The sequence below is a fragment of the Acipenser ruthenus genome, chromosome 44 (genome assembly GCF_902713425.1).
Source record: "Acipenser ruthenus chromosome 44, fAciRut3.2 maternal haplotype, whole genome shotgun sequence".
NCBI lineage: Eukaryota > Metazoa > Chordata > Actinopteri > Acipenseriformes > Acipenseridae > Acipenser > Acipenser ruthenus.
The window spans coordinates 8,091,327-8,112,380 of record NC_081232.1 but is presented as its reverse complement, the minus strand read 5'-3'; the positions used below and the strand labels follow the sequence as shown (position 1 = coordinate 8,112,380).

Here is a 21,054-nt window from a genome sequence, read left to right as displayed (position 1 = left end):
AGTGGAATGGTTAAACTGAATCTTAACAAAGAAACACAAACAGCAATAAGAAAACTTCCAGTCTTCCAATAATCTACTGTGCAAAATAGCATTCAAACAGATTGTTTCACTACAAACAATCCCGTGTCGATACGGCTCACAAAACAACCAGAATCAATATTCTCACTTTCTTTCCATAGACTTCACTGCACACCGCAGCCCCGCCCGTCCTTTCTCACAGACAGAAATTGCAATGCCTCGAACCTCACCCATGATTCTCTCCAACACAGCATACATATATATCTGAAAAGACAAACAAGGAAATTAGCTGCCAATTACATAATGAACACATAGTATAAATCCTGAGTGGAGTGAATGAACACAACATGCAGCACGTAACCTGCATCAGGAGCGCCAATTACAAACAATGACACAATCACCTCAGATAAAGAGAAACTCCCGATAGTTAAAAGCACTGCATCCTTCTATTGTAAGTGACACCAGCCTTCGGTTATTATATAATTAAGCAATGTTTTAGCAGCATGTATTCTTAAAATGCAATGTGAAGCAACTAACATGTTAAAACAGTACCAACGCTAGTCAGTACATACAAAATGAGAGAATATATATATTTATATATATATATATTACCACAGGAGACTCCTCCTCTTCCTCCTTCAGGAGCTCAGCGTGCTTTACTCAATGTACTCAAGTCACAGTGTAATCACACACACCCTGCACAGCGCTGCACCACCTGTCTTGCTCTGAAAAGCGATCTCCATTCATCATTTGAAAATACTGCATCCCAATTAAACAAAGTGACGTCCCAATTAAACAACGTCAACAGCACTGGGAAGAACCGTCTCCCAGAGTTGTATCCCATTTCAGCAGCAATCCCAATTAGGCGACGCGCACGTGTGTGTGTGTGTGTGTGTGTGTGTGTGCAGCCAGGTTAGTTTATAATAAGCAGTGTTGGCGTGTATTCACAAGGGTTCAAAGCTGGCATGTTTGCTACAGGCTCTGGGTCCTTCTGGAGAAATGGGAGGGAGACCCTGTGCACCCTGTAGCTGAAATGAACCTGCAAGAGAGGCTCATGGGAAGTGTAGTTTTTCTGGTTGTGAATCTGTAGGCATTCACAATGGCCCTTTCCTTGTGGGTTTAATTTCATGAAACTTTCTTGGAGTATATAGTCTATAACTAAGAGTGCTGTGATGTGTAATAATAATGATAAACAGACAGACGAGTCTTTGAATATTTAGTGACTCCAGTGTGTAACGTGGTATGAATTTAAGATTTCTCTTGTGTGTCGGTACAGAGATGCAGACGGAGCGTGCAAAGAGGATGGACTCTGCAAGAGAAGAAGCGTCCCTGAATTCACCTGAGCTGCCCTGGAACCAGTAAGACCCCCGATCCAGTATTGTACTCCAGGGTTTCTTTTCTCTTGGCTTCAATGTGTGCCCTTCTCGTCCTGCTCTCTGCGCTGAGTTTGATGCATCACTTTCTCCTCTTCTTGTCTTCTGTTCTGTGTCATTTTTCTACTGTGTATGTGTGTGTGTGTGGGGGGGGGTCTCTGTCACTGTGTGTAGGGCTGTTTGTGTGTGTGTGTAGGGGTGTGTGTGTGGGGGGGGGGGGGTGGTGTCTGCCTATCTGTCTGTCTGTGTGTGTCTGTGTGTGTGTGTGTGTGTTTATAACCCTGGTGCTTTTTTTCTGAACTTTTTTCTCTTCTCCTGTTCAGGCTCTATTTGAAGAGAAGGACTGAGTCCAGGATCCAGTTAAGGAGGAGAGTGTGCTTCACTGGCCCTGCTGCTGCTGCTGTTACCGGGGTATTGGCAATCCTCATACTGGCTGCTGGCAGTGTGAGTAGCGACAGTGAGTTTGTGAAAGTCCCGAGCTCAGTGAAGTGTACTGAGGGGCAGGACTGTATCCTGAGCTGCACCTTCAACTATACAGCTGGAGGCTGGGATGAGAAGTCAGGTGTGATCTGGAGAAGAGCAGAATCGGAACACATAGTTCACAGGATCCGCAACAAAACAGACCAGCTTGCCGATCAGTCCCCTCAGTATGTGAACAGGACCAGCCTGTTTGATTCTGAGCTGCAGCGCGGGAACGCTTCACTGCTGCTGAGGAGAGTCAGGGAGGGAGATGCTGGAATATACAAGTGCTCTGTTAACGCTCCCAGACTGTACGGGTCGAGCCTGACTGAGGTAGTCGTGGTTCCGGCTCAACGACACCACTGGTGGGGTTTAGGAGCTCTTCTTCTTCCAGTTCTTCTTGTTCTTTGTGTGATTTCGTGTCTCTGTGTCGGTCTGTGGCTCTATAAAAAACACACAGGTCACAGGTGGCAGTCCAACTTGGCTTCTAGTCCAGCACAGACAGTGTCGTTATCAGACGTGATCGAGGAGCCCAGTGAAGTCAGACCGCTCCCCTGCACTGCTCAATTTACCCAGTTTAATACAAGCTCGCAAAACGAGATAGTCACTTTGAATTAAAAAATGTGACCAGTGTTGAAGAGAAACTTTAAAAATCACATTGTCTCCGAGACAATTGCCCTATAAACTGTACTCTCGTTGTCTTTGCACGATATCAGAACAATCCAGCAAAGAGATACAGTAGTTTATTCAACATGACATTAACCTCTTCAGCTCCAGGATGCACATCAAAGGAAAGAGCACTTGCAGTACCACGCCCTGCCTGCGCACGTCAAGGTTTGCCGTCTGTTCTCTGGAGTTTTTATTTTCAATCTGATCTCTTTGTATTCATGCTCTGAGGCAGGGTTAGTGTGTGTGTTTTGAAGTCGGGGAGGAGAGATGGAAATCATCAGGTGACTTTATTATCCAGTTGCGTTCCGTGCACAAATCCCTCTCTATCTGTGAAGACATTGACAAGAGCTGGAGATGATCAACGATCTCAAGTATATACAGAGTATTTCATGGTATTATTTCTGCAGTTCTGCTCGTCTACCTTTATTTTATATTCGTATTTGACTGCAAAAAATATATGGCAGCGTACATGGATTGTGAGAAGAGGAGCGCTGAAGAGTTTGAGCCGTGTGCGGAGGATTTCTGAAAGCAGCGACAGCACTTGGAGTATCTTTTACAGTGCTGGGACAAAATACTGTCATACCTCGAGGTTAGAAATAATCAAACTACGACACTCCTCTGGTAAAGAACGCAGCATAACCAATGAAATCGTATCTCGTGCTGTCAGGACGCCGGAATAGTAGCTGATCTTGAAGCGGAGTTCCACACTAGAAAATACAGACCACAGAAAGTCTGCTGAGTGAACGCTGTGGACAAACTGAAGGTAAAGTGTTTTAAGTTGTGTTTAAGTGTTTGCAAAGGCAATGCTTTGTCTTGTTATATTTGTTAATGTATGTATATATGTATTTATATATTTATTTTTGTCTTTATGTTGCCTTTCATTCTTTGAAGACAGGGTAATAAGAACATAAGAACATAAGAAAGTTTACAAACGAGAGGAGGCCATTCAGCCCATCTTGCTCGTTTGGTTGTTAGTAGCTTATTGATCCCAGAATCTCATCAAGCAGCTTCTTGAAGGATCCCAGGGTGTCAGCTTCAAGAACATTACTGGGGAGTTGGTTCCAGACCGTCACAATTCTCTGTGTAAAAAAGTGCCTCCTATTTTCTGTTCTGAATGCCCCTTTATCTAATCTCCATTTGTGACCCCTGGTCCTTGTTTCTTTTTTCAGTTCCCTGGGTCGACATTGTCTATACCTTTTAGGATTTTGAATGCTTGAATCAGATCACCGTGTAGTCTTCTGTGTTCAAGACTGAATAGATTCAATTCTTTTAGCCTGTCTGCATTCGACATGCATTTTAAACCCGGGATAATTCTGGTTGCTCTTCTTTGCACACTTTCTAGAGCAGCAATATCCTTTTTGTAACGAGGTGACCAGAACTGAACACAATATTCTAGATGAGGTCTTACTAATGCATTGTAAAGTTTCAACATTACTTTCCTTGATTTAAATTCAACACTTCTCACAATATATCCGAGCATCTCGTTGGCCTTTTTTTATAGCTTCCCCACATTGTCTAGATGAAGACATTTCTGAGTCAACATAAACTCCTAGGTCTTTTTCATAGATTCCTTCTTCAATTTCACTATCTCCCATATGATATTTATAATGCACATTTTTATTGCCTGCATGCAATACTTTACACTTTTCTCTATTAAATGTCATTTGTCATGTGTCTGCACAGTTCTGAATGCTGTCTAGATCATTTTGAATGACCTTTGCTGCTGCAACAGTGTTTGCATCTGGGTATTTTATCTGGATTCAGTATAAACAACTGGATAAATTGGTAACTCCTATTTTTATGTTGTATGCAAATTTTAAAAAGTTTGCTTACTATACCAGAATCGAAATCATTAATGTAGATTAGGAATAGTTTAAGAATAACATAAGAATAATGTTCTTGTGTTCTTATATAAAATAAAGATTGATTGATTGGTAACATGGCACTGAGCACTCACCCCATTCTGTTGAGATCCTCAGCCCTTGTGACTTGTGTGGTCCCAATGATTTTAAAGACTTTGTTAAGCACCCCAACTTTTTATTCTTTACTAGAAGCCATTTGTTCGTGCGGCACAAATACTGCATTCGCTGCGTTGCCCAGCAGTCTGCTGGATCTGTTGCAGGTGCATCTCTGTTGGCTGCATTGTAGCTTTCACGAGGCCTTTCTGAAGCACCGCTTCCAACTGGTGTTGCAATGCACTCTGGGAGTTGTAGTCTATGCTGTGTTTCAAGTCAATTGCTCTCTAGTTTGGATAGAAAAGGGGGTGGAACTCAAGCCTTTGCTTGTGATCATTTTCAGTGTTGATGGCTATAACCAGCCCACATATATTATAGCACTGTATTGGGATTGAGAAACGTGATGGTAGAGAAGTCTTTTGAATTGAGAAGTGCTGGTACTGTGTTACACACCCCTAAACTGGGAACAAATAAATCCTGCTATTAGTTATGTTCAAACGCTTGAACGTGACTTATATATTTTTCATATGAGACTCCTTCCTACATCATCACCTCCGTCAGCATGCAGTGCCTGCCTGGGATGCTTAATCTCAATGAATGCCATATTTTTCACTGTGAACAGGCTGGCTGAAGGGGGTGACGTCAGGAAATGAATGCAAGACACACAGCAACTGCGGGGCGAAACTGAGGCGCCATGGGGCTCCGCTTTTTATTAAATAAGAAAATAAACAATTTTAACAAAACACTTTCACAAAATAAACAGCACGTGGGCCAAAACAAACAAACAAATAAACAATAAAGATAACAACAAACAAGTATCATGCTGGTTTGAAGGCAGCGTGAATAGCAATTCTTTACTTTCTACGAATCAGGTTATCTGCGTCTCCATTTCAAGTACTGTGTGTGTGTGTGTGTGTGTGTGTGTGTGCAGCCAGGTTAGTTTATAATAAGTAGTGTTGGAGTGTATTCACAAGGGTTCAAAGTTGGCATGTTTGCTGCAGGCTCTGGGTCCTTCTGGAGAAATGGGAGGGAGACCCTGTGCACCCTGTAGCTGAAGTGAACCTGCAAGAGAGGCTCATGGGAAGTGTAGTTTTTCTGGTTGTGAATCTGTAGGTGTTCACAATGGCCCTTTCCTTGTGGGTTTAATTTCATGAAACATTCCTGGAGTATATAGTCAATAAATAAGAGCGCTGTGATGTGTAATAATAATGATAAACAGACAGACAAGTCTTTGAATATTTAGTGACTCCAGTGTGTAACGTGGTATGAATTTAAGATTTCTCTTGTGTGTCGGTACAGAGATGCAGACGGAGCGTGCAAAGAGGATGGACTCTGCAGGAGAAGAAGCGTCCCTGAATTCACCTGAGCTGCCCTGGAACCAGTAAGACCCCTGATCCAGTATTGTACTCCAGGGTTTCTTTTCTCTTGGCTTCAATGTGTGCCCTTCTCGTCCTGCTCTCTGCGCTGAGTTTGATGCGTCACTTTCTCCTCTTCTTGTCTTCTGTTCTGTTTCAAGTTTCTGCTCGCTATTGAACTTGTTTCATTGGCACCGGATCACATCAGGCAGCCTGGGAGCAAACTGTCCCAGTGAGTGTCCGAGTCATAAATGTGCTGAACCCTGTGTGTGTGTTTATAACCCACTGTGTGTGTTTATAACCATGTCTGTGTGTGTTTAGAACCCTGTGTATGTTTTGAACCCTGGTGCTGTGTGTGTTATTTTGACGCACCTAAGTAAGTAAGCATTGGCTCCTTATTTAGTGTCTGAGTTTCTAAAAGGTATAGACACTGTCGACCCAGGGGACTTTTTCGACCTGAAAAAAGAAACAAGGACCAAGGGTCACAAATGGAGATTAGATAAAGGGACATTCAGAACAGAAAATAGGAGGCACTTTTTTACACAGAGAATTGTGACGGTCTGGAACCAACTCCCCAGTAATGTTGTTGAAGCTGACACCCTGGGATCCTTCAATCCTTGATGAGATTCTGGGATCAATAAGCTACTAACAACCAAACAAGCAAGATGGGCTGAATGGCCTCCTCTCGTTTGTAAACTTTCTTATGTTCTTATGTTCTTATTACCCCGTCTTCAAAGAATGAAAGGCAACATAAAGACAAAAATAAATATATAAATACATATATACATACATTAACAAATATAACAAGACAAAGCATTGCCTTTGCAAACCCTAAAAACACAACTTAAAACACTTTACCTTCAGTTTGTCCACAGCGTTCACTCAGCAGACTTTCTGTGGTCTGTATTTTCTAGTGTGGAACTCCGCTTCAAGATCAGCTAATATTCCGGCGTCCTGACAGCACGAGATACGATTTCATTGGTCATGCTGTGTTCTTTACCAGAGGAGTGTCGGAGGCTCACCCCGCTCGGTATTTGGTTATTTCTAACCTCGAGGTATGACAGCCGCAGCACAAATAAATAACACTACAAAGTGTACTCGGGGAATCATCAGATGACTCCCCATCCCTGGCTCTCCTCTGCGCTCCGCTCGGCAAGAATCACACTGCGATCTGCTGAAAAGAAATGGAAGGGAACCAAACTCCCTGCTGCCCTAGACCTTTACCGCACTCTCCTCTCCTCCTTCTCCTCTACTCTCTCCTCTGCTAAATGTACTTATTTCCAATCTGTAATCCAAGCCTCCACTAACAACCCACGTAAACTATTCTCTACCTTCTCCTCCCTCCTAAACCCTCCCCCCTCCTCCTCCCTCCTCTATCTCCCCTGATGACTTTGCCTCCTTCTTCTCTTCTAAAATCTCAGATATCCGCAAACTCTTTAACATCTCTCCCTCCCCCGCACCCCCTCCTGCTCCAACCCCTACACCCACTACATCCCCTACTTACTCGCCCTCCTTCTCCACCTTCTTGCCCTTCTCAGACTCTGACCTCTCCTCCCTGCTCCAGGGTCACAAACCCACCACGTGTGCCTTGGACCCCCTCCCCACTTACCTCTTTCAAGCTGCTGCTCCTGCTCTACTCCCCTTCATCTCCTCCTTTCTCAACACCTCTCTACTTTCTGGTATCTTTCCCTCTGCCTTCAAAAAAGTCTCTTCACTCCCCTCCTCAAAAAACCTACCCTCGACCCCACCTCCCTCCAGAGCTACCGTCCTGTCTCCCTCCTACCCTTCCTCTCCAAAACCCTCGAGCGGACTGTACACTGCCAGCTCTATGCTTTCCTGTCCAACCACTCTCTGCTTGACCCTCTCCAATCTGGCTTCCGCTCTGCTCACTCCACTGAAACCGCCCTCCTGTCTGTCACCAACTCACTTAAGTGTGCCCGAGCTGCCTCTCTCTCCTCTGTCCTAATTCTCTTCGACCTCTCTGCTGCCTTTGACACTGTTGATCACTCTATTCTACTATCATCTCTTGCTGACCTGGGGATCTCTGGCACTGCTCTGGCCTGGTTCTCCTCCTACCTCTCCAACCGCACTTACCAGGTAACCTGGCGTGGAGCAACCTCCACACCTCACCCTCTCTTAACTGGAGTCCCCCAAGGGTCAGTCTTGGGTCCTCTCTTGTTCTCTCTACACCTGCTCCCTGGGCCCCCTCATCGCATCCTATGGTTTCTCATACCATTTCTATGCTGATGATGCTCAGATTTTCCTCTCCTTCCCCACCTCTGACTCCACCATCTCCTCCCGTATCTCTACCTGTCTGTCTGCTATTTCCTCCTGGATGCACTCGCATCACCTCAAACTCAACCTCTCTAAATCTGACCTCCTGTTCTTTCCCTCCTCCTCCTCCTCCCCCTCCTCTGATCTCTCTATCTCTGTTCCTCTGGAATCTACCACACTCTCTCCCTCTTCCTCCGCTAAGAACCTTGGAGTCACCCTGGACCCCTGCCTCTCTTATTCCCAGCACATCTCCACTCTGGCACGCACTTGCCGATTCTTTCTGAGCAACATCCGAAGAATCCGACCCTTCCTCACCAACTATGCTACCCAGCTCCTGGTCCAGGCCCTGGTACTCTCCCGCCTAGACTACTGCAACTCCCTCCTGGCTGGCCTCCGTGCGTTCGCCACCCGTCCGCTCCAGCTCATCCAGAACTCTGCTGCCCGCCTGGTGTTCTCTCTGCCTCGCTTCGCCCACGCTACTCCACTACTCCGCTCACTCCACTGGCTCCCGATCACCGCTCGCATCCAGTTCAAGACTCTTGTACTAGCCTACAGATGCCTTGACCAGACTGCACCCAGCTACCTCCAGACCCTCATCTCTCCCTACACCCCCACTCGACCTCTCCGCTCCGCCTGCACTAGAAGACTAGCTCTACCTCCGCTACGCTCCCCTGCCTCCAGAGCCCGCTCCTTCTCCACCCTTGCTCCGCAGTGGTGGAATGACCTTCCTACAGATGTCAGGACTGCCCAGTCCCTGACCACATTCCTGTGCCTCCTCAAGACTCACCTCTTCAAAGAGCACCTGTAGAACTCCTCTGTTTGTATCCTGGGACACTATCACCCTTCATTTAAATGTGCTTTATTTACTCTTATCTGCCCCCTATTTTACTGCATTTAATCCTGTACTTCAGAATACTGTAATCTGCCAAGTGTTTAATCTGTAGTACTTTGTATTTAATCACATCCTGATGTAACTATCACTATTTAATCATATCCTGATGTAACTATCACTATTATCTGCTGTATTATTGAATTGTGGTTTGTCACACTTGTACTTTGCTTGAACAAAAGTTATTGTATTTCTTGCTCTTATTGTATTACTTGTATTGTAACACTTGAAATGTATTTGCTTACGATTGTAAGTCGTCCTGGATAAAGGCGTCTGCTAATAAATAAGTAATAATAATAATAACAACCAAACGAGCAAGATGGGTGAATGACCTCCTCTCGTTTGTAAACTTTCTTATGTTCTTATGTTTACCATTGTTGGTATCCGAGTTAGCCAGCAGTGCAGTGCCACCTTGTGGCCGAATTATTAAAGTACACCCCTGCGGGTGTCCAGTGAATTTCACCTCCCTCCCACAGCTCCTTATGAACATTTTTATTTATTTATTTTTTATATTTTATTCAAAGAAAAACAAAACCAATAATACTGTAATAACACATAATATAAAAATAAACAGCTTGCATATGTTTCCACAGTGTGTTGTGTTACAACCTGAAATCTTGTTACAGAAGATATACATTAGATATACATTGTTATATTAACTCTATTGTGTGCCAGTGTCTGAGTTAATATCATGTTTCATAACTGCTGTATCTGTGTGTCAGTGTCTGAGTTAATGTCATGTTTCATAACTGCTGTATCTGTGTGCCAGTGTCTGAGTTAATATCATGTTTCATAACTGCTGTATCTGTGTGCCAGTGTCTGAGTTAATGTCATGTTTAATAACTGCTGTATCTGTGTGTCAGTGTCTGAGTTAATATCATGTTTCATAACTGCTGTATCTGTGTGTCAGTGTCTGAGTTAATGTCATGTTTAATAACTGCTGTATCTGTGTGCCAGTGTCTGAGTTAATGTCATGTTTAATAACTGCTGTATCTGTATGCCAGTGTCTGAGTTAATGTCATGTTTAATAACTGCTGTATCTGTGTGCCAGTGTCTGAGTTAATGTCATGTTTAATAACTGCTGTATCTGTATGCCAGTGTCTGAGTTAATGTCATGTTTCATAACTGCTGTATCTGTGTGCCAGTGTCTGAGTTAATGTCATGTTTAATAACTGCTGTATCTGTGTGCCAGTGTCTGAGTTAATGTCATGTTTCATAACTGCTGTATCTGTGTGCCAGTGTCTGAGTTAACTTCTTCAAATCCAGATTCAAAATGAATGTGCACTCCAGGTACCAGATTTAGACATTATTGTAATTGATAATTTTACCCCTGAAATTGGTATGAAATAATATTTGGAAAAAAAAGTCAATGCATTTCTAACATTTTTATTAACCCTTTAGGCTCCTGTGTGCTGGATAGTCATATTCAATAAAGCAAGACAGAGAGAAATGCTATCTTTTTCCATTTTATTTTTGTATGAACAAAACATATTAGTTAGCAAAATGTATACAGTAAAATAAACGCTTCATATAAACAGAAATTCATGATTTCTACGCATAGAAAGTAATCTTTCTTTTGTAAAAGGTAAAACACATACAGTATATAATGTTGTATTTCTGTTGTGAAAGATTGTGACTCTAGAGGATAATAAACATGATTGGAATTACCGGATTGGAATTCTATTCCCAGCAGCAATAAGACAGGTATAAAAAAGGTAAGTGAGCCGAGTGCCAGATCCAAGCAATAAACGCTGGGAAAGTCACCATCATTACAATAAACATGCTTTGAGGTAAATCAACAAACACAGGATAGAAACATTGGGAAACGATAACAATAGCACAGCAATGGGAAAGACAAGGAGACAGAAGAAACAATTAGAAGAATCAGAATTCAATTCACAATTGCTTTCAAATATAAACCACATCCAATAATCACAGATACACGAATCAGTTCAATTGACCCAACAAATACAAGACAGATCCATTTCAGTCCTTCATTGCCAAAGAGTCCAAAGTGTCCCCTGGACTAAACTATTTGTGTAAAACTACACAACAGAACAAGCGTATATCCACACAGAAATATATACACACAACAGAACAAGCGTCTATCCACACAGAAATATATACACACAACAGAACAAGCATCTATCCACACAGAAATATATACACACAACAGAACAAGCATCTATCCACACAGAAATATATACACACACAACAGAACAAGCGTCTATCCACACAGAAATATATACACACAACAGAACAAGCATCTATCCACACAGAAATATATACACACAACAGAACAAGCGTCTATCCACACAGAAATATATACACACAACAGAACAAGCGTCTATCCACACAGAAATATATACACACAACAGAACAAGCGTCTATCCACACAGAAATATATATACACAACAGAACAAGCGTCTATCCACACAGAAATATATATACACAACAGAACAAGCATCTATCCACACAGAAATATATACACACACACACACACACAACAGAACAAGCATAAGTACACAATCCAGGTGATTAAGGAAAAATACACACAGAGATATATATGTATATATATATATATATATATATAAAAGCTGAACAAAATGAATCCAGCACAAGTAAAATGAGTGAATTGTCTTAATCTCCCCCAGCGTTCAGGAAGCGGTGCAGCCGCAGAACCACCTGGGTTTGGAAAAATCCTTCCAACAAAAACCATTTCCAAATGGAAAGGCAGCTCGGAGAAATGATCCTTCTCAATCCCAGGGTGAAGCAGGAACAGCTTGGTGAGACAGTGGCCAGGAATCCACAGCCTGGATATAAAGACTTCAATAAATCTCTATTAATATTCACAAAGGTGAATTTCAAACTCAGCTAAAGGAGATGATTGTAGAATTGATTCTGATGTTTTATATAGATTTCTTTCCAGAGTTGTGTTTTGTTTTATTTTCCTCCCGAGCAGTAGATTGAAAATACTGGTTTCAAGTATTTCTGGCTTCACAGTATTTTGTCCCAGCACTGTAAAAGATACTCCAAGTGCTGTCGCTGCTTTCAGAAATCCTCCGAACACGGCTCAAACTCTTCAGCGCTCCTCTTCTAACAATCCATGTACGCTGCCATATATTTTTTTGCACTCAAATACCAATATAAAATAAAGGTAGACAAGCAAAACTGCAGAAATAATCCAATGAAATACTCTGTATATACAGTGTAACCCGTTTAATATCCCCATTACCATACAGAGTTATTTGGGGATAATCCATATCTGTAGTCTTGTATTACAATATTGTACTAATGTTACAGTAGTGTAACATCAAATAGGTTTAATTAGACAATAGCAGAAATTAATTATTTGTCTAGATAGCTCAAACAAACGTGAACAATTGCTGCATACTTTAATTAGCTAGCTGACATGCTATCAGTGCAGGGGGAAACCAGTCCACTAAAACACTACCATAAGCTTAAGTTTATTGCTGTAACGCAACATAATTACTGTAACTAACAACTCAAACAACGCTGTGTGTACAATCTAATGAAATCAGGCACAGCAAAGCCAGCTCCCGGTTTCGGTAGAGTTTATTAAGAGTGGACTGATCAATTCTGAATTGTTATGCAATGTTTTGATGTGAAATCTTTGGTGTTCCTTCACAGAGACATACAGTTTCCTGTTTGCTGTTTCTGAGTGTCTGTCAGATCTTTTCTTTTTCGAGCAGGTGTTTTTGCTTGTAGTGAGCTACGTACAGTACATCAGGCTAGTTATGTAGCCAAAGCCAGTTTAACCAACATTTTGAAGGTGTGTGACTTTCTGAAGTAACGTCCTTCCAGTACCGCTTGTGATAGTGTTTACACAGAGTTTAATAATCTAGGGATAGTATCATTGGTTAAATAATTTATTTAAAACAGTACTCCTCATCTGCACAGCTTTGGTAGACGACTCAAAAAGGGGATAATAAGCGGGGTTCCTAGTGATATTAAAAGAGTTAATTTAACATAGAAACCTATGGGGAGTGGCAAGTGGTTTTAAAAAAACCATGATAATAAGCGGGTTGGGATATTAACCAAGGGGACATTAACGGGGTTACACTGTATTTCGTTTTGGGAGCTTGTATTAAACTGGGTAAATTGAGCAGTGCAGGGGAGTGGTCTGACTTCACTGGGCTCCTCGATCACGTCTGATAACGGCACTGCCTGTGCTGGACTAGAAGCCTTGCTGGACTTCCAGCTGTGACCTGCATGTTTTTTATAGAGCCACAGACCGACACAGAGCCCTGCAATCACACAAAGAAGAACTGCTCCTGAAACCCACCAGGCGTGTCGGTCAGAGCTCGGGACTGTCACATGAGCTGGTGCTGTTGTGGGTGGAGCCGGAACCACGACTACCTCAGTCAGGCCCGACCCGTACAGTCTAAGAGTGTAAACAGAGCACTTGTATTCTCCAGCATCTCCCTCCCTGACTCTCCTCAGCAGCAGTGAAGCGTTCCCGCGCTGCAGCTCAGAATCAAACAGGACGGTCCTGCTCACATACTGAGGGAGCTGATCGGCAAGCTGGTCTGTGTTGTCATGGTAACTGTGAACAATGCGCCCCGTTTCTGCTTGTCTCCAGATCACACCTGACCTCTCATCCCAGTGTCCAGTTGTGTAGTAGAAGGTGCAGCTCAGGATACAGTCCTGCCCCTCCGTACACTTCACTGAGCGCAAGACTTTCACAAACTCACTGTCGCTGCTCACACTGCCAGCAGCCAGTATGAGGATTGCCAATACCCCGGTAACAGCAGCAGCAGCAGGGCCAGTGAAGCACACTCTCCTCCTTAACTGGATCCTGGACTCGGTCCTTCTTTTCAAATACAGCCTGAACAGGAGAAGAGCAAAAAGTTCAGAAACACAGAGAGAGAGAGAGAGAGAGAGAGAGAGAGAGAGAGAGAGAGAGAGAGAGAGAGAGAGAGAGAGAGAAGAGAGCACCTAGGTTGAGAAACACACAGAGAGACATACACGCACACACACACAGAGCACCAGGGTTCTAAACACACACACAGGGTTATAAACACACACACAGGGTTATAAACACACACACAGGGTTCAGTACATTTATGACTCGGACACTCACTGGGACAGTTTGCTCCCAGGCTGCCTGATGTGATCCGGTGCCAATGAAACAAGTTCAATAGCGAGCAGAAACTTGAAACAGAACAGAAGACAAGAAGAGGAGAAAGTGGCGCATCAAACTCAGCGCAGAGAGCAGGACGAGAAGGGCACACATTGAAGCCAAGAGAAAAGAAACCCTGGAGTACAATACTGGATCGGGGGTCTTACTGGTTCCAGGGCAGCTCAGGTGAATTCAGGGACGCTTCTTCTCCTGCAGAGTCCATCCTCTTTGCACGCTCCGTCTGCATCTCTGTACCGACACACAAGAGAAATCTTAAATTCATACCACGTTACACACTGGAGTCACTAAATATTCAAAGACTCGTCTGTCTGTTTATCATTATTATTACACATCACAGCGCTCTTAGTTATAGACTATATACTCCAGGAAAGTTTCATGAAATTAAACCCACAAGGAAAGGGCCATTGTGAACGCCAACAGCTTAAAAACCAGAAAAACTACACTTCCCATGAGCCTCTCTTGCAGGTTCACTTCAGCTACAGGATGCACAGGGTCAGAATATATTACCACACAATATTACGTCTCGATGGTTTTGAGTCAGGCAGCCACGAGTAACAGGTCAACCACAACATTATTGTGTAGTAATATTCTGACACACTTTATTTCACACACACGTTTCTTAAGCTGTTTTCTTTTGGCTGAGTTTTGTTTTGATGCGCTGGTGTAGAAACTTGGTTCAAAGTCGTCCCCAATTTTATTTTATTTTTTTCTCACTGACAAGATGAAGTTCGGAAGGTGTTTATCCAGGGGTCGGTATCTGGTGAAATTCTCTCGCTTCTCCCACTGAACACAAACACGACACTGTGAGGTTTATGTCAGGAAGTGTTTTTCTTCTTGTGTTTTCATTTGTTTCGCTCTTTTAAACACGTCTGTTTTAATTCCTCTGTTATTGGGGTGAGCTTGTTCTAAGGTCTGTATCTTTGTTTTGCGTGCCTGTTATTGTCCCCTTTACAGGGTTTGAATGAGAAGTCAGCTGTGATCTGGAGAAGAGCAGAAACGGACCGCATCGTTCACAGTTACCATGACAACACAGACCAGCTTGCCGATCAGTCCCCTCAGTGGGCGCGTTAAGTAAGTGAGGACGCTCAGAGTGAGGGCGCTCAGAGTGAGAGCGCTCAGAGTGAGGGCGCTCAGAGTGAGGACGCTCAGAGTGAGAGCGCTCAGAGTGAGAGAGCTCAGAGTGAGGACGCTCAGAGTGAGAGCGCTCAGAGTGAGGGCGCTCAGAGTGAGGGCGCTCAGAGTGAGGGCGCTCAGAGTGAGGACGCTCAGAGTGAGAGCGCTCAGAGTGAGAGAGCTCAGAGTGAGGACGCTCAGAGTGAGAGCGCTCAGAGTGAGGGCGCTCAGAGTGAGGGCGCTCAGAGTGAGGGCGCTCAGAGTGAGGACGCTCAGAGTGAGCCGCTCAGAAAGCACACTGAGCAGATTTAAATGACTTTACGCTCTGCTACACGAGAGCGCTGAGCGACTTTTAAAAATGCCGAATAATAATGATTTGCTTGTTTGTGTTTCTGAGGTGATGGTTGATGAAATGGCCCCGTGTGAAGTTACTGCCCCCTGCTGGACCTCGCTGAGTCCGGCGCTCTGTTTGGACTGAACCTCATATCTGGCTGTGTTTAATACCGGCAATACCGACTTCAATAATTATTATTATTATTATTATTTATTTCTTAGCAGACGCCCTTAACCAGGGCGACTTACAATTGTTACAAGACATCACATTATACATTATTTCACATTATACAGATATCACATTATTTTTACATACAATTACCCATTTACACAGTTGGGTTTTTACTGGAGCAATCTAGGTAAAGTACCTTGCTCAAGGGTACAACAGCAGTGTCCCCCACTGGGGATTGAACCCACAACCCTCCGGTCAAGAGTCCAGAGCCCTAACCACTACTCCACACTGCTGCCCTAATAATGATAATTATGAATAATATTAATACCACAAGCCTAATAATAATACATTAATAACTATAAAACAGCTCTACATTTAAAAAAAAAAATTAAATTAAATGATACAAATTCGAAAACAACAATTTTTACCATCTTATTTAGCCAATTTAATACATAACTTCATTTGTCATTCCTGCCTTTCATCTCCACTTGCTTCCTGCAGGTGGCATATATGATCACTAATGAGAAATGCTCCATTTTTTTTTTTTTTTGGGGGGGGGGGTTGTTTGTTCAATTTTTCATTACGATTAAAAACAACAAAAAAAATCAATAAAATACTATATGAAGTGCCTCCCCCACCACAAATAACTTCAAATTGCATCGATTTCCTGTGCTGTTATACATGTGGAGACTCCACCCCCCGAGCAAAAAACACAACTTGCAAAACTCCATCAAGAGGTCAATACAAAATCAAATAGACATTTATTTACAAAGACCACTGACAGCACGATAAATATGAATTATGATTATTATTGATTTATTTGCGATTAACGGGCAGACTACAGAACGTCTTTCCCGAATATAGCTCCGTTATTATTCCCTCTCTGTGTTTAAAGACTCAATGAATTAATAAATATAGCGAGACGCACAGTATTCACTTTGCAAACATTACAAATAAACAAATACACTTTAAAACACTTTACCTTCAACACCTGAGAGCACACGACCCACAAACACGCAGCTTCCAGTTATACCAGACCGACTCACTCGATAAGCGTTCTTATAGCGAGCTCTTGGGGAGGTAACCTTCCGCTGCACAGTCTGCTTTACCGGATTCATTCCTAATTTAAAAGTAATAAATTAGTCCCTAACATAATTAGAATAGAAACGACATACACGTAGAGAAAACGTTACTATTATTAAAATTATTATTATTTGGCTAAGATATTTATTGGAGTCTTATTCTTATTATAATTTATCAGGGCATGTACAATTGTTGAATAGTTTGTGTAGTATTGAGTCGGACTCGAAAGTTGGAGGCGTGGCGTCATTCAAGTTGGATGATGTCCCACATCTAACCCACTCCTAAGCCACGCCCTTTCCTCTCTGAATTGCAGTTTGAAAGCCCTCCGGATAGTTTGAAGTTGGGTAGTTAGGAACGGTAAGTAACGCGGCTCTTAAATTTACAGATGTAGCCCAGTGGTAAAATACTACTAACGTATATACAGGAATTCTGTATAGATTATATAGGATGGCTTTAGGACCTGTTTTCAGCAGAGCAGACTCAGAGGGAGGAGAGGTGTTCTCATGGCCAATGAGGCGTCGTGTGTTAAACTGATCTCCCGAGAGCCAATAGAAATCGGCCCTGCAAGAGTGGGAGGGTCTCAGGGAAACTCGAGTGCTCTGTTTCCACTCCCAGACTGTTCGAGTCGGCCCTGACTGCGGTAGTCGTGGTTCTGGCTCCACCCACAGCAGCACCAGATCATGTGACAGTCCCGAGCTCTGACTGGAGGGGTTTAGGAGCAGTTCTTCTTTGTGTGATTGCAGGGCTCTGTGTCGGTCTGTGGCTCTATAAAAAACACGCAGGTCACAGGTGGATGTCCAACAAGGCTTCTAGTCCAGCACAGGCAGTGCCGTTATCAGATGTGATCGTGAAGCCCAGTGAAGTCTGACTGCTCCCCTGCACTGCTCAATTTACCCAGTTTAATACAAGCTCCCAAAACGAAATAGTCACTTTGAATTAGGAAACGTGATCAGTGTTGAAGAGAAATTTTAAAAATCACATTGTTTCCCGAGACAATTGAACTATAATCTGTACTCTCGTTGTCTTTGCACGATATCAGAACAATCTAGCAAAGAGATACAGTAGTTTATTCAACATGACATTAACCTCTTCAGCTCCAGGATGCACATCAAAGGAAAGAGCACTTGCATTACCATGCTTTTAAAATCAACTATAAAAGCAATAAGTATTAGCTTTATCAAAACATATTTTATTTATTGTTCGGCCTCAAACTTGTACATTGATAAGCATGAACAAACCATGGAAAATGAACCAGCAGAGCATCTTCATTGCAAAACAACCTCATGAAATACTGTTAATAGGAAAATAAGGAAACTGTGTAAATATGAAGAAATAGGTTTATACTGTGGGCTCACAACACACTCACAATGCTTAAACTGGTAAAGACATAAATATTTCCAAGCCTTAAAAAGTGTGTAGCAATATTTCACAATCTAACTACTTTTTGTTCATAAAATTTATATATGTATATTTTATAAAAATGTTTTTTTTTATTAATATTTGTTTATTTAGCAGATCCAAGGCGACTTACAGAGACTAGGGTGTGTGAACTATGCATCAGCTGCAGAGTCACTTACAACTACGTCTCACCAGAAAGACGGAGCACAAGGAGGTGAAGTGACTTGCTCAGGGTCACACAATGAGTCAGTGGCTGAGGTGGGATTTGAACCGGGGACCTCCTGGTTACAAGCCCTTTTCTTTAACCACTGGACCACACAGCCTCCTATGCAAAATTTCGTATGTGGTTTACATAAAAAAAAAAAAAAAGAACTTGAATATTTCGTGTAATATTTATTTTGCAGTGTACATTTTGCTAACTTTATATATAGAATGTATGTTTGTTCTACAAAATAAAATGTAAAAAAAGATCAAGCTTTTGTGCCTGTCTTGCTTTATTGAATATGACTATCGAGCACACAGGAGCCTAAAGGGTTAATAAAATGTTATAAATGTATTGACTTTTTTCCAAATATTATTTTATACCAATTTTAGGGGTGAAATTACCAATTACAATAATGTCTAAATCTGGTACCTGGAGTGCACATTCATTTTGAATCTGGAGTTGAAGAGGTTAATTCGGACACTGGCACACAGATACAGCAGTTATTAAACATGACATTAACTCAGACACTGGCACACAGATACAGCAGTTATTAAACATGATATTAACTCAGACACTGGCACACAGATACAGCAGTTATTAAACATGACATTAACTCAGACACTGGCACACAGATACAGCAGTTATGAAACATGACATTAACTCAGACACTGGCACACAGATACAGCAGTTATTAAACATGACATTAACTCAGACACTGGCACACAGATACAGCAGTTATTAAACATGACATTAACTCAGACACTGACACACAGATACAGCAGTTATTAAACATGACATTAACTCAGACACTGGCACACAGATACAGCAGTTATTAAACATGACATTAACTCAGACACTGACACACAGACACAGCAGTTATTAAACATGACATTAACTCAGACACTGGCACACAGATACAGCAGTTATTAAACATGACATTAACTCAGACACTGGCACACAGATACAGCAGTTATTAAACATGACATTAACTCAGACACTGGCACACAGACACAGCAGTTATTAAACATGACATTAACTCAGACACTGGCACACAGATACAGCAGTTATTACACATGACATTAACTCAGACACTGACACACAGACACAGCAGTTATTAAACATGACATTAACTCAGACACTGGCACACAGATACAGCAGTTATTAAACATGACATTAACTCAGACACTGGCACACAGATACAGCAGTTATTAAACATGACATTAACTCAGACACTGGCACACAGACACAGCAGTTATTAAACATGACATTAACCATTTCAAAGGAAAGAGCACCTCAAGGTTTGCCGTCTATTCTATTTTGTTTTTGTTTCAATCTGATCTCTTTGTGTTCATGCTCCGAGGCAGGGTTAGTAATATGATGTGTGTTTTGAAGTCGGGAAGGAGAGATTTTTTTTTTAAATTATTCTGTTGGGATGAAACCACATGTCCTTATTTTTTAAATATATTTTTAGTTAATCATACGTTTGTAAATCACAGACTTTTTGAACTGTAGTTTAAAATTGCAAAAAGCCTTTTATTTATTCATGTGATTCATGTACTAAGGGTTACTCTTAAATGAATTAACGGTCCAGTTTATGGTAAACTGTGCATTAATGACTTAGAAACTCGGCTGTCAGCTGAGCAGAATATCTCAAAAACTGGCCTGAATTCGAAAATGCAGAATTCGGGACGTTATCTAAAAACCAAAGCAACCCAGAAATTGGGACGTAAATGAAAACAGGGGCAGTCTATATGTAAAACTGTGATTACATTAGAGATAAACTAATGTATCCTCTAACAAAACTGCAATAGTGTATACATTTGATATTAAAATATATCGCAAAAACGATTATATATATACAGACGTGCTCAAATTTGTTGGTACCCTTACAGCTCATTGAAATAATGCTTCATTCCTCCTGAAAAGTGTTGAAATTAAAAGCTATTTTATCATGTATACTTGCATGTCTTTGGTATGTCATAGAATAAAGCAAAGAAGCTGTGAAAAGAGATGAATTATTGCTTATTCTACAAAGATATTCTAAAATGGCCTGGACACATTTGTTGGTACCCCTTAGAAAAGATAATAAATAATTGGATTATAGTGATATTTCAAACTAATTAGTTTCTTTAATTAGTATCACACATGTCTCCAATCTTGTAATCAGTCATTCAGCCTATTTAAATGGAGAAAAGTAGTCACTGTGCTGTTTGGTATCATTGTGTGCACCACACTGAACATGGACCAGAGAAAGCAAAGGAGAGAGTTGTCTGAGGAGATCAGAAAGAAAATAATAGACAAGCATGGTAAAGGTAAAGGCTACAAGACCATCTCCAAGCAGCTTGATGTTCCTGTGACAACAGTTGCAAATATTATTAAGAAGTTTAAGGTCCATAGAACTGTAGCCAATCTCCCTGGGCGCGGCCGCAAGAGGAAAATCGACCCCAGATTGAACAGAAGGATAGTGCGAATGGTAGAAAAAGAACCAAGGATAACTGCCAAAGAGATACAAGCTGAACTCCGAGGTGAAGGTACGTCAGTTTCTGATCGCACCATCCGTCGCTTTTTGAGCGAAAGTGGGCTCCATGGAAGAA

General features: G+C 42.0%; 2 protein-coding genes across 2 annotated transcripts in view; one reads left to right on the top strand and one right to left on the bottom strand.

The window, feature by feature from the left end:
* LOC117398790 (CD276 antigen-like) overlaps positions 1 to 21,054 on the top strand; it is a 165,208-nt gene that overhangs the window by 27,852 nt on the left and 116,302 nt on the right. The gene's annotated exons all lie outside the window — the stretch shown is intronic.
* LOC131709679 (uncharacterized) lies at positions 12,745 to 17,069 on the bottom strand. The gene is made up of 3 exons (XM_059012336.1): positions 16,757 to 17,069; positions 14,303 to 14,384; positions 12,745 to 13,841 (listed from the first exon to the last, which is right to left on the bottom strand). Exons 1-3 carry the CDS (start codon positions 16,890 to 16,892, stop codon positions 13,013 to 13,015), a joined length of 1,047 nt encoding a protein of 348 aa, XP_058868319.1. The 5' UTR covers positions 16,893 to 17,069; the 3' UTR covers positions 12,745 to 13,012.

Bases quoted from the DNA above. Each gene is read 5' to 3' on its own strand.
- LOC131709679 (XM_059012336.1), bottom strand. From the start codon at position 16,892: ATGAATCCGGTAAAGCAGACTGTGCAGCGGAAGGTTACCTCCCCAAGA. The intron at 14,385-16,756 runs GTAAAGTGTTTT...GTGTCGGTACAG, and splicing joins TGTGCTCTCAGGTGTTGAAG to AGATGCAGACGGAGCGTGCA. The intron at 13,842-14,302 runs GTAAGACCCCCG...TCTCCTGTTCAG, and splicing joins CCTGAGCTGCCCTGGAACCA to GCTGTATTTGAAAAGAAGGA.